The sequence below is a fragment of the Maylandia zebra genome, linkage group LG19, assembly GCF_041146795.1.
Source record: "Maylandia zebra isolate NMK-2024a linkage group LG19, Mzebra_GT3a, whole genome shotgun sequence".
Lineage (NCBI taxonomy): Eukaryota > Metazoa > Chordata > Actinopteri > Cichliformes > Cichlidae > Maylandia > Maylandia zebra.
In genome coordinates, this window is record NC_135185.1 from 25,007,626 (window position 1) to 25,024,675 (window position 17,050).

General features: G+C 42.5%; 1 protein-coding gene across 4 annotated transcripts in view; it reads left to right on the top strand.

The window, feature by feature from the left end:
* Positions 1–16,032: 16,032 nt before the first annotated feature.
* The window catches only part of pacrg (PARK2 co-regulated), a 148,030-nt gene continuing 147,012 nt past the window's right edge, over positions 16,033–17,050 (top strand). For all 4 annotated transcript variants that reach the window (XR_001167756.2, XM_004540402.3, XM_004540405.3 and 1 more), the window contains exon 1: positions 16,033–16,257. Coding sequence is in view for 3 of the 4 variants with exons in the window: in XM_004540402.3 (XP_004540459.1) it covers positions 16,186–16,257 (72 nt within the window). In the remaining variant the exon portion in view is untranslated. The remainder of the gene's footprint in view (positions 16,258–17,050) is intronic.

Sequence of the window (17,050 nt, forward strand, 5' to 3'; positions counted from 1 at the left end):
AATTCTAACCAATATAGAAATTATCTATTAGATTACATTAGTTTTGATACAGCCTCGGCCACCACATCAGATCAATTGCTCTGGGCTCCTTTGATCGGCTCCATCACCTAGTGGGGGTGGGGGGTCATAGTCTGGTCCCGCCTTCAATGTTGTGATTGGTGTGGGGGCAGGGACAGGCTTAGGGCGTCGGGGGGTTCCCCGGAGGCATCTTCCTTGGGGGGCTCAACCCGGGGTAGCGGTCATGTCCGGTTGGGGGCCTTTTTCTGACCATTTCCTCGTGGCTGCGTGCAGCGGGGCTAGGGGAGGGTCTGTGGTGATGGACGTGGGTTACTGACCTGGTAGCCTGTCTGCCCCTGGGTGGGTCCGGGATGGGCGTGAGGGTCTGGGGGCGCTCCATCTCTGGGCCGGGGCCCTGGCTGGGCCTCGGGGCCTTGGGTCCTGGTTTGTGTGTTGCCGGGGTTGTGGGCGGGTGGGTGCATGGGAGCCCATCCCTGGCGCAGGGTGCCGCCGGCGTGTCGAGTCGCCTGTGGGGCTCTTCAACCGGTGGGGGAGATTGTTACACCTTGCAGGAGCTTTCTTCCCCTCAGGAACTCTCTGCAGGAGGGGGAGATACAGGACAGGTGGAGGAAGATCTCAGCCTGGGCGTCTATTGTCTCATGTAGTCTGGAAGACGAGTGGATGGTGGGGTGGGTGCAGTTTTCTCTGTGGTGGGGTTGGGTGGACTGTCCCGGGCTCTGTGGGGCCGGGGGGCGCTGCTGCGCTGGGCCCCGGTCTGGATGGGCCTGGGCCCCCTTTCCCTGGCGGGTCGCGGAGTGTGGGAGTGCCTACTGGGGTCAGCGGGGGAGCTAGCCCCAGGGAGGGGTCACCTGCCCCTCCCTTCCTTCCCTCCCCATCTCCAGCTGCCTCCCTCCTCCTGCTCCACCACAACCACCCACACATGCAGGGCCTTGGAGTAGGGGTATGTCACCAGGATGCAGAGGAGGCTACCCCCCCCCCCCCCCCCCCCCTGTCCCCTTCTGGCTGCCTCTGCCTCAATTTTATCCCACAACTTAGACATTCACATTACTCACACCCTCATTACACATACATATAGGATCTTGGGGGTGGGCACGATACACGGAGTCCAAGTTACCATCAGAGTGTACGCCTCACCCCTGGCGTCGTTGCCCACCTCTCAATTTTAAATACATGTAGACATTGAGGGCTAGCAGGAGGGACTATGCGCTTACCTGCTGCTCTCTGGCAGGTAGCTCCATGCCCTCCTGGGTTTTAATTGCACCTTAGAACACACATGCATCAACACTACAATGAGCGGGTGGAGGGAGGTTTGGAGTCTTCTCTCACCCCCATTCTCTGCGGCCTACTGGAGCGGGGGGGCTAGGAGGAGTGGGCCATCCGACTGCGGTCTGGGGCCTCCCTGCTGCTGCGGAGTCGGGGCGGTCTGCCTCTCCCCACCGCAGGGAAAAGGGTAACACCACCTGGGTCTGGGTGCAGTTCCCCCCTCCAGGGGCAAGGGTACCTAGACCCGGTTAGTAGAGTACGCTTGGGGAGTGTGATCGTGTATACAGCGTCCCTTTATGTCTGTCTCCACGTCGGTTGAGTGTGAAGTACATATGAGAGCATGAGGGTGGGAATGGATGTTTGTGTCTGTGTGTGCCTGTATGTCTGTGTCTATATGTCAGGTTGGGTATCAGACGCCACCTCTCTGGGGACATCTCGGGCCCTCCAAGGTTTGGAGGCCTATCTCCACCCACCACCACTTCCCCTGCCGGTGGCGGACTCCCTCAGGTATCGGTGCGTTGGTGGTTCTTTGTATCTGGGGGTGGGTGTCCGGGTACACACCGGCTCACTCCTTGGCGGCCGCTTATTGGGGCTCGCTCGGGCCACTTTGGAGGTGGGGTGCCCCCGGCCTCTCGGCCTGGGGCTCGGTCACTCAGGCACAGCTGGCTGCCGGCGGAGCTCACGGGCGCGTCACTGCAACTCCCCCTGGCTTCTGCTCCGCGGCTGCTGAATGAGCTCTCATCTGGGACTCTCCTTAGCTCTTACTGGGACAGTGGCGCGGCTGCCCCTCTGTGGGTCTTCCTTGGTCTCTTGTGTTCTGGGTGCCTCTGGATGTCTGGAGTTTTGATCTCCTCCATACCTGCTTGATACCATAGAGGACAGGGCTGTGGCTCCCCACACTCTCTAGCAGATCATTACATGGAGAAACCTTTGGAATGCAAGCATGCTGATCCACACAGGTATGCACACAGGTGTACACATGGGTATTCACAGATGCGGACTACAGCTTTCTTGGCTGCTGCCTCAAAGCACACTGTGCGCTGTCTATCTTGCGTGCTGCACAATATCGTTTATTATTTAGTAACTATTGATATCTATGACTAGCTAGTTTATTGTGATGGTGCTTTTTTTTTTTTTATTATTATGTTGCTCTTTGTTGTTTGCTGTCTCCCCTGTTTTTTTTGTTTTTCTTTCTCTCCATACAGGTGACCCAGGAGTTTTTTTTTTTTTTTTTTTTTTTCTCTCTTCCCCCCCTTCTCACCGTCTCTTCTCCCCTTTGGTTTTCTTTCTTCCTCTCCCCCTCTTTCTTTCATTCTTTCCCCCTGTCCTATTAAAAAAAAAAAAAAAAAAAAAAAGGATGACAAAGGATGAACTGAAGCTCCGCCATCACGTGATGTCACATGCTGCTGTTTCTGATGTCACTTCCAAAAAAAAAAAAAGAGAAAAAAAACAAAAAAAAAAAACAATTACAGGTAGTTTCCCTCTGTGTTAAGAGAGCGACTGAGGTGTTCTTGTTCTATAATTACGACTCTCATCATGCACATCCCACCGCAATGCCCCACACCACCATATCTGCCTCAGCCACTTTGTTCAATGGATGTCAGATCTCACTGTGTGGTCTATGTTGAGAGACCACTGTATTTAAAGCACTGTAGGAAGTTCTGAAACAGCAGGGCCACTCGGTTCCTTTGTTCTAATTTCCTCTCTTTCTCTGAGAGGAAAAAAGACAGTGCCAAGAAGGCACTGTCTTTTTTGTGCAGTGACACCTGCTCCTTTCCTCCTCTCTTTATTTTCTTTTCTTTTTTCCTAACCTAGTCTCTTTAAGCTTCTCTTTTTATACCCCAGCCAATCTGTATGCCTCGTGTGCTTTCACACCCCATTTTCCAATGCTGGCTCTAGGTATTCTCACTGTGGAGAAATCTGTCTGTTTCATTTGGGTGTGGAAAGAGTATGCTAATATTGCCTGCTAATGCCCATTGGGTGGGATAATGGCAGCCATCACTCACTGATGCAGCACAAAAACTGACAATTTGCTCTCCTTACGCTGACAAACAGCATATACTTCCCACCGTTCTGTCACTCTGTCTTTTGTTTTTTTACTCCCTTTGTTCACACTGAATCTGTCTTCCCCCTTGACTGTCTCTCCAAGCCTCCTTACTATTCTGTTTTCATCCACCGTTCAGTCTTTCAAGTTGGTATTGTACAACAAGACATAGGCCATGACCCTTGAAGGATGCTATTGCAAAAATGGAAACTGCACTTGGATCTAAAAGCTTTACAACTGATCGTTTTACTCATGCATAAATTATTCAGTCAAGTCCTGAAAAGAGGGACACACTAAGAGTCATGGCTACAATTACAAGTCAATCATCCTACAGGGAATTATTTTTTGCTGTGATGGAATTATTGGCAGGATAAATGGCAGATATATGACCAATATGCATGCCCTTAAATCCTACCACAAATCAAAAAGGAAATATAGTATTTCTTCTCTCTGTATACATTTCTTAAGAAGCAACTTTACACAACAATGCAGGATGTTTAAGTATCGACCTGCCAGTGTATATAATTTCATTCGACAGTGAAACGCTGTTCTTTTAAAGCTCAAAATCAAAGTCATAGTCATTGTATCTTTATTGGGTTATTTCCTTTATAAATGCTTGAAATTCCCATAAACTGAAAAGTGATGACAAGCTGCAAATGCAATGTGGGAATATAATCGCTTTTCAAAGTTAATAGGTAAAGCAATTTCTTATTTAAATGCTATACTTTGCGTACTATATCTTAAATTTATTGTCTTAATTCTGTAACTCTCCTATATACAAACCTGAAAACATTTTGCAACTTCATTAAGCTCATATGTTCATATATTTTTCATTTACCAAGGACAAAACATGAAATCTCGTATCAAACTGACACAATTCTTGTACAAGATCACGACAGTTGATGAGAAGTGGGTCTTTGCACCACCTTTAGCTAAGAGGCCACACATCAGGTCACAAGAGTGAACAGAAGCATGCACTGAAAGTTTTCTGCACACCAACAAATTCACCATCCCCTCTACATTCCCTCTATTTGGAGTTCTGCAACTTTTTCCTCTTCCTCTAAATTAAAGTTAAAGGATCAGTGGTTTCTTAGAGTGAAGGAGAACCTCAAGCATATAATCAAAAAAGGACTTTGTATTGAAAAACAGTGGGAGGACTGTTACTATTATATCAGAAAATGTTTATTCCCTAACCTATCGGCCAGTATTGGAGGTTGCTGGTTGTTTCCAGGTAAAATTGGCCATAGAGAACACAATGCACCCAAAACCTTCTTGTAATTGCATTGGACTCCAGTAGATTGTCACAGCTGCCCATAGTTTTTATAGAAGATGCCAAATTGTCTACAAACACTTTCCATTCTAATCTCCAGGCTGCAGTGGAATTTGAAAAAGTGTGACTCAATCACTTTCACTTTCAGATTAAAAATTACAGCCAACAAATTTCAAGAGGTGCAACTTTCACTTTGATATCTCTTTTTCTGGTTTGCAGTGCACTTTTCACAATTTCAGTGCTGCTTGGTAAGCAGCTTGGAATTTTTGCAGACAAAATCTTCCATGCAAATTACAGGCAACCACAGCAATGTCTAGCTGGAGGTTTGCTGGCTGATTTGTGTAATTACTTTGACAAGTGACCAAAGTACTCGCAAGGAGCTGCACTGTACACCCCTTTTTGACCAGTTTCACACTGGTGCGATCACTTGCCAATTGGTCTTGGAACATACTTTTCCCTAGCACCTGGTGATTGCCAGATGGTTGCCAGCAGGTCTCTAGGTCTGTGTAACTTCATGGATAGTGCAACTTAACATTCTGATCACATGTAGCATCTGACTAGTGTTGGTATATTATGTTGCATGCATGGTTGGTTACTGTGCTGCGCAGATTACAGATTATTGCTAATTAAATTAAAGCCATGTATGGTAACAGCACATGTCGGACTATTGATTCGCACCAGAAAACAGCTTTTAACCCCCTGTCTATAAAAAGGCAGTTAATGAAGAACTGATGTACACATATGAAATAAAGGATAAAAAAGCACTGAAAACAAACATCAGCCACTTTTTACGAGGGGGGCCTCGAGTAGGAGGCAGTGGTGATAATAGGCGAGAGCTTGCAATATGTTTCTATCAATTAGAACTGTGAAGGTATCTGGCATGTCTGGTCATTGCACACAAGGATAAACTGCAGAGGCTGATTTGCGTAATTACTTTGACAAGGAGCCCAGAGGTTGGCCCAGAGAAAACATCACATTGTCCAGTCTGTTTATCCAACTGCACTGACTGATATGATAATGTAGTGAGTTGTTTTAAGTTGCACCATGGGCAAAATCTGAACTCTAGTCTGATTACAGTAAAACAATATCACCTCTAAGAAGAAGGTGTTTGTTTGTTAAAACTTTGGAGCTGATTTGGATTAGGATTCAGGAATTTTGCACATACACACACACAAAATCACAAAGTAATCATGATCCAAGATCTGGATCAGGATTCTGGATCCAAGGATTCAAGTTATGAAGGAAACTTTCAGCCTTTCATTGTTTTCCAGTAGCTCAGTAATAGCCTTGCTACTGAGGCATACTGTCTAAGCACCACTTTGCAGCTTAAACACAGTGATTGCTGTAAATTGACATATCAAAGATGCCTACAGTATGAAGCTATAAGTAGAATAATAGATGCTTTTTGCCTATATAAAGTCTGAACAGTAAATAACACATGAGTCTTGGGAAGGAGCTAAGCATAAGAGAATTCAGGTGAGGCACAGAGCTACCGTCTGTTTGTATTGTTTAGAATCCATTTAATGCACAAGGTTTCTAAGCTTTAAAATACAGCTATTGTGGAAATTGATACAAAGATTGCACATAAATGTCCAACAAGGTGAAATAAACATAAAGCAGCATTTGCTTGTCTCATGTGAAGCTCAAGGCTGTCACAAAATGTCATTTTCTGCTGTGGCAGCATGCACTTTACAGCAAAGCTTAGCCTTTTCCCATTAACCCGACTGATCTGGGAGCGGATTCGTCTGCCCTTTAAAATCGCTGTCTCCAGGGTAACTAAAGCAGTTACTCTTGCACCTGTTAAGAACTGAAAAGGAAGAGCAGATGATTCACCTGAAGCCAGACTGCAATCACCTCTATTCATAGATTAATAACCTCCTATGGTTCTAGACCGGCAGCATTTCAGTGGGTGTTCTGCATTGTTGACGGGGAATGCTCAAACAGCATTGTACTTGCTCAGCAATTAGCTGAAAATGATTGCTAATTTTGATGGGGAATTTGATGTTTTGCTGTTTTCAAATTTGTGTTTGGTTATATCTTTGTTGTAACAATGCAAAAAATTTTATACCATTGGAAAACCTGTTTATTTCCCATTAAATGATGCCACATTTATAAGATCTCTGGGTTGATCAGCAGAATTGAGCATGTGGGTAACAAGCATAAAAAACATGCCAAATCTTCTCTGCCAATGCCAAACAGCTTATTACGCTATTGACTCTTGTTTTTAGGTTCTGGTACCCCAGGTGCTGACAACTAGGTGCCTGACTGGCACCTGATTATCAACACCAGTGGGAAATGGACCCCACTACAGTGGTCAGTTGAAATCTGCTGCCATGTTTGACTGATCTGGATGAGGCCCATGCCATAGAGGTACTTCAAACTGGTGTCCTGCAAAACCACGTTGCAGAATTATTTGAAGTGAGCCCTTGTACCATCACCAACTCAAAGGTCACGTTCCTTCTAGCAGGGGATGTCAGAGACAGGCTGCAAAGTCCCAAGAAGACGACACAACAAGAAGACAATTTCTCCACCCTGTGAGTTTTCAGGAACTGTAGGCAGTCCTCTACAGATCTGCAGAATCTCCCTGACTGCAAAAACAAGGCTTGTCATCACTGGGGTCAATCTACGTATAGAGAGATATCAAGATGAGATTCTGCAACCAGTGACAATCCCATATGAGTCTGGGACTGAACTCGCCCCCACAGAGCAGGGAGTTCTTCCAGAATTTGGGAGTAGGGATCAACTTGAGCATGTTCTTCATGCCAAAGTAACCAACACAACCACATTGGCTGACTTACAACAAATGGGATGCAATCCCACAGCAGTGTGCGAACAAGCTGATGACCAGCATGTAGAGGGTGTACAATGCTGTTTGATTGTTGATGACTGTTTCCGGTCTGCAGCTGCATAGGGCCCCATTTATTTTGGACTGTCTCCCAAGTTTAAACTATTAAATAGCAAGTCCATAGAATTTGAGTTTTGCCTAATTAGTATGTTTTTGATATGACTTTTCAGGAATGTATTGACAGGTGTCCTGCTTCTGTAGTTGAAACAGAAAGCGTACTGACATCTCATTATATAAAACATCAGCTACATGTTTAGTTATCTGTCTCCTTGTAGTCCTCTGAAACATCTTTTTTTTTTCTTTTTTTTTTAGGGGTGTGACCACCAGCCCTCTTTGAAGATTTTAGTTAGCTAGTAATATTTTTTTCTGTCTGAGAGAGCAAAACTTACGTCACTGAAACACAAGAAAACAAAACAGACAAGGACGAACAAAAATCGTATATTGTATTTATTGATTTTTTCTGACTTTTTTGAGGTTGTTCCTGCAACTTTATATTAATGTTGCACAATACTGTAATTGCAACTGACCAATAACCTTTGATTTCACAGCTCTGTGATTCAGAGAAAAAGAGCATAAAAATACAATATGGTAGTAGTAAAAGTACGAACAAAATTGGAGACCGGGTGGAAAAACTTTTACCCAGGAAATTGGGGTCAAAAGTAATAGAAAAGTTGATTTACTATTTTTGGATGTTGTTGACTGTTTTCACTGATTTTCAGATTTCAGGAGTAATTTTAGACCCTGTTACAATGTTTCACAACTATATGTTGGAAAACCATTTATCCAGAAAGCCCTAAAAAACACACTTTTCCCATGTTTGTTGTTTTTCCCTCAAGTCACAATATCAGTCAGCTGATCAATTGATTGTACTAATGGATCTGAATTAACTATGATGTTGCAGAAACACCAACAGGGTGATATCAGGTCACGCAGTTCAATATTCAGTGAATTTGTCATGAGAAGAAGACAGTTGTTGGGCGTTACAGTAATGCCAGTGGGGTTGCTGAGGGTCACTGATCTGCAGCCCCGCAGTCCCAGAGATGGTGGCTGTTGTGTGACTGGAGCAAGACAACACTACCCAACTCTGCAGGGTCAAGGCACAAGGGACTACGGGGTGCTCTCCCTTCAAATGTGACAAATACGATGTGACATGTCAGTGCGTGCTCAAGAACATCGCCCTCTTTCACTCATATTGGTGTATTATTTTTTTTGCTTCTGTTCCTTTCCTTGGTACACAAACACTCCCACACACTGGAACAGACACATACATCCAAAAAAAAAGGAGTTCACTCTGTCTTCCTCACAAAAGCAGACACAGAAACACAAATACACTCAAACAGGGAAATATAGTTACTCACTCTTGCATGAATACACACACACGGAGGTACACACACTCTACTCCCCCTGTGGCTGTCATCAAAAGCAGCCACTCTGCCCTACACTGTGTAAAAGTAACAGTGGCTTTTCGGAGTCGTTTTTCCCTCCTTCAATAAGACATTTTTGAATGTCATGCTCTCATTGTCAGCGTAGCGTGTAAGTGTACTCGTGATTTTGTGACTTTCAAAGTGGGCAAATAAAATATTTCACTTTTTTCCCCCATTAGCTCTAAGAAGACATATTCACTTATCCAAAAGGTAACTTTTTTATTCCTTTAATTAAAGGGATCTCTTCAGTGTCATCAGCAATATTTGCTGCCTTCTCTAGATAACAAATTACTCTTAACATAAATAATGATGCACAGATTAAACATGTGAAAATAGAAACGCTGGTGGTTGTGAAAGAAAAAGCATCAAAGCAAGTGGTGACACTTGGAAAATAACCCCAATTTGTATTTTCTCCTTTGATGCTGGTAGATTAATTGTGCTCATTTCACCTGCATGTTTGCTTGTCCTCATAACCCCCACACCCAGTGCCGTGAATTCTGGGAAGTGTTAATAATGTTTAAAGTTAAACGCCATCTGTTCCCAGGGTCTAACCTGAATACCAATACGGCTGCAAATGTTGCAATTAACAGAGCCAAGATGTCAGAAACACCAGAGAGGAAGGCTTTAAGCCTCCTGCTCCAGGAAAAGAGAGGCAGATGTGATGTGAGCAGAGATGACTTTTCCAGTTCTCTCGGGGGGGACACACACTCCTCTTGTCCCCTTTTCACTACCTCCATCTGCCCTTATTTGATGAGATTCTCAGTATCATCTTTACTTAGGGGAATCTGCTTTTTTTTAAAATACAGGCCTTATAAAATGCTTGTCTCTCTCCATTTGAATGTTTTAAACAGCGAGCACAGGCAGATCAGTCAGGTGAATGAGAAGGCTGCTGTTATTTTTTTCCGAAATTAAACCAAATTGCATTTGCTCCGCCGTACGCAGTTTGTCGCCACGGGGATGTTCTGTATGCACATGTGCTGTTGTGAATGACGAAGAGCAGGATCCATATGAATAGTTTGATTAAAACAAAATGTAGACTATCAAACTGTGTACAATGTGTTAGACTTACGCAAACGCGGATAAATCTGAAAATGTAATTTATGGGCGGAAAAGTTTTATCATCCACAATCCTGTTTTTAGATCATTATCGAACTGTTTGCTGTCAATATTTACATTTCCTCTTCTTCTTTCACAAACAAAATGGTGCATTAAAGTCAGGATCTGCTAAAGCTGATTTGGCCATGTCACATCGCGCTTTCACTGTGATTATGTTGTTTTTCAGTTGGCAGACTGCATAACGAGTGACATATCGTTCTGTTTGCTACCAGCACTTGCACACACATGCAGGCTGAGACTGCGAGAGCCTCAGACCCACAGGAAGAGCAGGTGATTGAACATTTAGTTGACTTACATTATGATCTACAGAAACAGCCGTCTTCTAAGTAAGCTTTGACCACTGATTTTTCCTTTTTACCCAAATTTGGGTTTAACATCTTTACATTTTTAACTTAATCTAGAGCTTAACACACTTATTAGACCATCTAACATAAAAAAATAAAAATAAAACACAAATATTTGAGAAATTCTAGAAATTTTACCATTTAAAATATCTTTTTAGTTAAATAGCTTGCACATACTCGTTACAAAAACACTAGAAATAATTTTTATATTATTTGGTGGTGGTCTAATGTGAAATAACCCAAAATTCGTATGTATAAATGGTAGAAAACAAAAAATAAATGCAATGAAATAAATAATAACAATCAGTGACAGAAACAAGCTTTCATAGACTTCTGAAAGAGATAAAAGAAAATCTTTCAGTAACAAGACGACACAATTTCCGCTTCCTAAACATGTTTTTATGCTACAAATTAGACTTAAACTGAACATATTTTCTAAAAACACAACGCCTGCCTGCATTCGACTACATTCAATTACATCTGATTACATTCAACATCCACTAGTTAACCAAAACAAAGCGGAAGAAAAATAGAAAACTGCAATGCATGTCAGGCATGATCCTTGAAATTTCATCATCTGACAGTTAGTGGCAAGGCTTTTAGTATTGACAAAAAAAAAAGCTCACCTTTCCTCACCCACACATTCACACGCCAGCATAAAGCAAGAATTTCAAAAGTGAAAATACATTTGAAATCACTCACCCTGGCCTTCTATTCACATTAAGCTGGTGGTTTTGACCCTTAAAGATGAGCTCTCAAAAGCAGATTCTGTCAATATCAAACTTCCTTTATCCCTTTTCCTCGCTCTCTTTCACTCCCCGCACTTCACTGAGTCCACAGTGGAGTGGTGGGGAGAAGAAGCTGGCTGTCCCGGTGGGATCATTGGTGTCACTGTTCACACATTCAGGTTCGTGTGACATTGACCTGTGGGCGACAGTGAAGCTGCTTTCTCTGGAGACTTAGGTGTTGCCAAGGCTGCTGAAAGCACCACCAGCGAGGTCACACTGTGAGGCATGTGGCATTTGATGCATTTACTTTAATGATTCAGGCAGAAAAAGTCTAGCAGTCCCGCTGTGACCCAGTGACCCGGAATCTGTTTAGATTAAAGTCTGTCGATGTTTGACAGTATCAAAGAGAAACATGCCACATGTGAATCAAAAATCTGTATTACCAACGAGAAAAATAATCAGGAGAACACTTATCAACCAGAGTGCTTTGATACTATAAAGAATTTATTACCCATATGTTTATAATCTGGGCATGTGTCCGATTATTGCTGGGATGGTCCAGTGGGCATGTTAGATTGTATGCTCTTCGGGGATGCAAGCCATGACTTCCAATATCAGCTGGCCTCAAAGCTGCTTCTATAATGCATGAAGATCAATACACTGTGGCTTTGTGACTGAGGCCTTGCAACTCTGTGCCCATATCAAGTATTCTCGGCAACTGCCCCGCCGTTTGAAGAGATCTATGCCTTTGGATTTATCAGGGCTCTGGGGATAACAGACTACAGGCTGGATACCCAAACTGCTATTGTTTGGTACAAAAACAAAGCTCGCAGTGCTGTGTTTAGGGTATTTCTGACATTTGCAGTTTTACGACAGTATTTGATGATGGCTTTCAGAGAGGCATTTTCAAGAGATCAGAACAAAAGGGGCATTACACCAGTAATCCATCGCTTCTCCAAACTTTGTGCTCTAAAGCTTCCCCATTAAAGAATATGGTTGGTGTTTTTATTGGATTATTTATCTATTTTTTTATAAATTGTTTTTACGTCATGGTCATAATGGAAGCTTGGGCAGTATCAGCACATCAGACATCTGAAGCTACAGTTTCAAGAAAAAGACTAGTAAAAAAGTGTGGTCTGATCTTCATAGTTCACAGTAATAGTCAAACACAACCTGACTACAATGATGATACACAAACTCACTTGTGTGCTTTTAATGTCTTTACTGAATAAAGTGATCAAACAGTCCCGGTGCCGGCTGAAAAAAGTACTGGGAACAGTCAAAGCTGGTCAAATCTGCTTCTCTCACATTCTCCAAAAGCAGTTCACCCCCCTTCCCCTGGTGTGGTGACAGTTTTGTATTACACTGAAGACACTCCACGCTCAGCATAGATTAGTTAAAGATTCCCTGAAGATTTTTATTTTTTATCTTCAAGAAATGAAACCCATTTATGTTCAGCTATTTTCAGTGGAATACATTTTGTTCATCTCCTACCTCTCAAAATTGGTGTAATGCATAAGTACATTTATTGTGAAGCCTTATGTCCAGAAGAACACATTACATTATGCAAGTGATTTTTCTAACACATCTACATGTCGTTAAAAACTCCTCTGGAGTGAGAGAATGGATGTTTATCGAGTCAGTCAGTCGTACTATTTCATTTCATATCTAAACTTTTCAAGGTCAGGGTCATGGGCTGGAGCCTATTCCAGGATACACTGGGCACCTGGCGAGTAAACACAGTGGCCCTCCATATTGAGAGAAACCAGGTAATAGACTTGCCCATTTGGCATCATGCAAACTCCAAACAGAACCACCTGGCTTCAGACTGGGGTTTCAGTGGCCATTAGGACACTGTTCTGCCAAAGAAGTTATCAGTGTTTGTTTTCACATACAGCTCATAACACTATTAAAGCAGAGGAATATAAAAGCAGGACTTCTGGTGCTTAAAACTGTACCCCAGTCCACCTAAGCTATATCTACTGATGTTTACTTTTCAGTGCACTTGTTCTGAACCTTCTGGGCTTGTGATTCTTAGACTTATTAAAAGCTGAAAATCTCTACTTGTGATCAATTTCAATAGGACTGCACTATTTTAATAGCACTCTTAAGTCCAATAGATAATTTAGTCCTCCCAGCAGGAATGTTATTAAAATATTGCAGTGATTTGTGTCCTGCTCTCTGCCATGTCCTTACTACACAGACTCACACAGACACACACAGTTTGTGGGAGAGATACACACATGGCCATGCTGGAAACAAAGGTAGAAACACCAGGAACATGAGGGGAAAGAAGTAAGGATGTGGCAGAGATCAGGACACAAATCACTGCAATATTTTAATGATATTCCTACTGGGAGGACTAAATTATCTATTGAACTTAACCAAGTTATTAAAATAGTGCAGTTCTATTGAACTTCGCTTTTTTTTTAGGTCTTAATATCTAATATATCTCTTCTATAGTATTTCTATAGGACATAAATATAGCTTGGGTTGTATTTTTCATGTCTAGTTAATAGTCATAAAAATGTAACGGTGGGAAATAGAACATGCAACTATCCAGATTCACTCCTACAGTGGAAGGCATTTATCTCAGCCACATACCTTGTATGCTTTGTGTGACTTTCACAACCTGATGAAGTGTTATACCCAACAAGGCCCTGGGCGCTCTCCCCTACTGCCTAATGGCCTACTCTAATGGCTGTTTGTCTTGTTTCATTGTAATTGGGGGGGCAACTGACAATGCAGCAAAGTCTCTGCTGTCGCTTTTTACTACTGAGATTCGTCTGCTGGCCCCCTCTGGGTCCTGTGCTTTGTAGGTACCAGTTTCTTCTCTAATGATATCATAATTGCTGTTTTCTCACACAGTGGACAATGGTTGCCAAGCCTGAAGGTGGCCTAGAAAATGAGCTGGAGATCAAACCGGGGACACCACGACAATGAAGATAGTGCAGATGCATAAAAAATAAAGACATACTCATCAAAGGAGAATGTATTGCGGTCCCTTTTTAATGCTGATGTGTCTCCCTCATTCTTTCCCTACCAGCCAAACCATATGGTTATCCACAATGCATCATTAGTGTAAAAAAGAAATGCAAATGTGCTTTCTCTGTGTCAGTCAATGTCACTGCAGTCAGTGTGTGTGTCCTTGAACAGGGTGTAAGAAGCTGAGATATTACCTTGACCCGTGTATTGATCCACACTGTTAGCCTGACATCCAGATGCACATTTACATACATGTACCAAGATGAACTAGCAATATTTTTCTTTTTTACGCTCCTTTCTTGAAAGGTCTGTTTCTACAATTAAAAAAAAGACCAGCTCCAGTCCTCTCAGCACACTCAGAAAAGTGAGATAGCGCAGCCAGCGCTGTTTGAACAATCATTTCTCAGTCCAGCTGAATTCATGCTGACGCTCCAGTTTGCTCAGTTTGCTTTCTGAAAACTCCCCTCTTCCTCTTTTTAATCCTCTGGGTGGTGAGGTAGTGAGATGGTGAGGGGGAGTGGAGAAAGAAGGAGAGACCAGCATTGAATGCTGACAGGGACATAACTTGCCTACCCTGCATACCTTGTTTACAGTCTCCCTCCCTGCTGCTATACCCTCCTCTCTCAATGGAGCCATAAAAAACAAATAGGGGCTTTTAGAGAAATTGCCTGTGCACTGAAGATTAATAACAGTTGCACAAGTTCACCCAAGAAAGTCTCCAGAAGCAAAAACGATATTGGAAGATTAAAAGTGCCACATCCCTAAATTGGAATGATTCAGTGCTCGGGCCGCTCTCTAACCAGCTTATTGGGAGTCAGGGCTTTGGTCTACCTGCCAGACAAAAAGCATCATTAAGTATTTACTTCTGGATGACCGTCTACTGCATGATGAGCTGAGGGTGTTATCGATCCCGCGTGTCTGAGATTGAAGTGGCCTGGGAGTTGTGGCAGGAGCACAGAAAAGACAGGTCATCCTGTTTGAGTGCAGGTCAGCTTTTTGACATTTGCAGCAGAGTAGATTAAAAAGAAGCGATGAGAACACCAATTTGCCTTACTGACATCAACAACATTGTAGATCTTTTGACGGGTTGTTTGACCCATTCAATGCACATTTACTATGCATTATCCCTTTATATTGAAGACTGTGGATTAACCCACCAACCAGAAAGAGTGGTAAGAGTTTGTCAAATCAGTAACTTTTGATGAACTTACTGCTTGTCATCAGCAAAACTGAGAGGCTGGTTGATGAACTAAGAAGAAAGGAGGACAAGATACACACCCCTGTTTGCATCAGTATGGCTGAGATGGAACAGGTGAGGCTCAGAATAGTAAAGAACCAGTCATGCTGCCATCCCATCTACACACTGGTGTAAGAAAGCTCAAACATGACCCCACCTCTTAAGGAAACCAAGGCTGATCATTTTAGTTGTTTTTAACATAGATGAGGAATAAAAGTCATGGCAATTGTAGACATCACAAGCCCATACAACCCAAGGCTCTGCAACAGGTCCAGAACATCACAGATAAAAGCATTAATGAGGATGAGAGATGTCTGAGCCTGAAGGACTTTAAAATTATCGAGCAGTATCTTTTATAAGAATTTTTCACAACGACTGAATTCATCCTCAACACTTCACCATGAAAAACTCTGTTTTATTAAAAAAAAACATGTTTTCTAATCGTGGAAAAACTATATCTGCATGCTCTTGAAATGAACCATCTAATGTCCATCATGAAAAAAAAAACACACTAAAAATAAGTTATTTAAGAATAGCTCATTTTTATTTTATTTTTGAGTTTCCAGTAAGGTCAAGTAGCCTCGTTTCCTTTGTCGCTGTAACAGTATTATCGTAATAACATTATATATTACTAAGGGAAAAAAAAAACCTAAATCTATTATTGTGAATATTCAGCCCCTGGTTAACCACGACACTTTGATCTGCATATTTTCAGCGGCGCCCCATAGTTTCTATGGTAACAAGGAGGCGCACACGTCTCCGGGGCAACCGGGTCTAAGCGTCTCAGAAGTTGATAGCAACCACTACAGAACGCAACAGGCGTCAAGTTTTTAGAGCCGCGTAGAATAATTAGTAATTGCAGCAACATTGCCCTTCGTTAATTTGGACTTCCACCAATAAAAGCTGTGGCAATGTCGATGAGGAGGAAGACGGAGCTAAACGCAGAGGGCTTCACCGTAAAGGCCACTTTGAAGAACGCAGTGGTGAGTGTAGTTGTTTCAGTTAGCACTAGCTATAATAGCAGTGGGGAGCGTTCATCCTGGAAGCCCAGGGATGGAGAATTTACGGTTTGCATTTTATAAGCAATTTTGTGAGAGAAGTGCCAAGCCCATTACGGAAGACTGTATAGAGCTGGTTACATACAGTTAGTCACATTGAATGTCATTATCATTGTAACTTTACCTGCTACAGCTGGAGAGAACTGGCATATAGTCTTATATTCAGGAAGTAACTGAATCTAATTCACCTCATTGGCTAGTTGAATCTCCTCTCTTCGCGATTGGCTTGTACTTGTCATGTTTCTTTACATTAAATAGTAAATGGACTTGTACTTATATAACGCTTTTCTGCTATAACTGAGCACCCAGAGCACTTCTTTGACACACTGCTTTTATTCTATCCTTTTAAATGCTATGTCTAGCATTAAACATAACACAACTTTCTGATTAGTGGACAATCTGCACTACCTCCTGACAAATGTTTGTCTCTGTCTGACAAATGCTTAAATATGACTATAGGGATCTGCTAGAAATGGTGTTAGACACATTTTAACCAATTTAAAGTTATTTATAAACGCTATGGGAAAAGAAAACAAATGTTTTCAAGATATTGATCTAATTCCAGCTGAGATCATACTGCAGTTTTAGACTATTTAAGCTGTCATTCACAATTCAAAGAGCCTCCTGTCTGCTTCTTTCTCACACACATACTGATGGACAACTAGCAGTAAGGAACCTGGCAGTGACTAACAGCAGGGAACAGGTGACTGTCAAATTT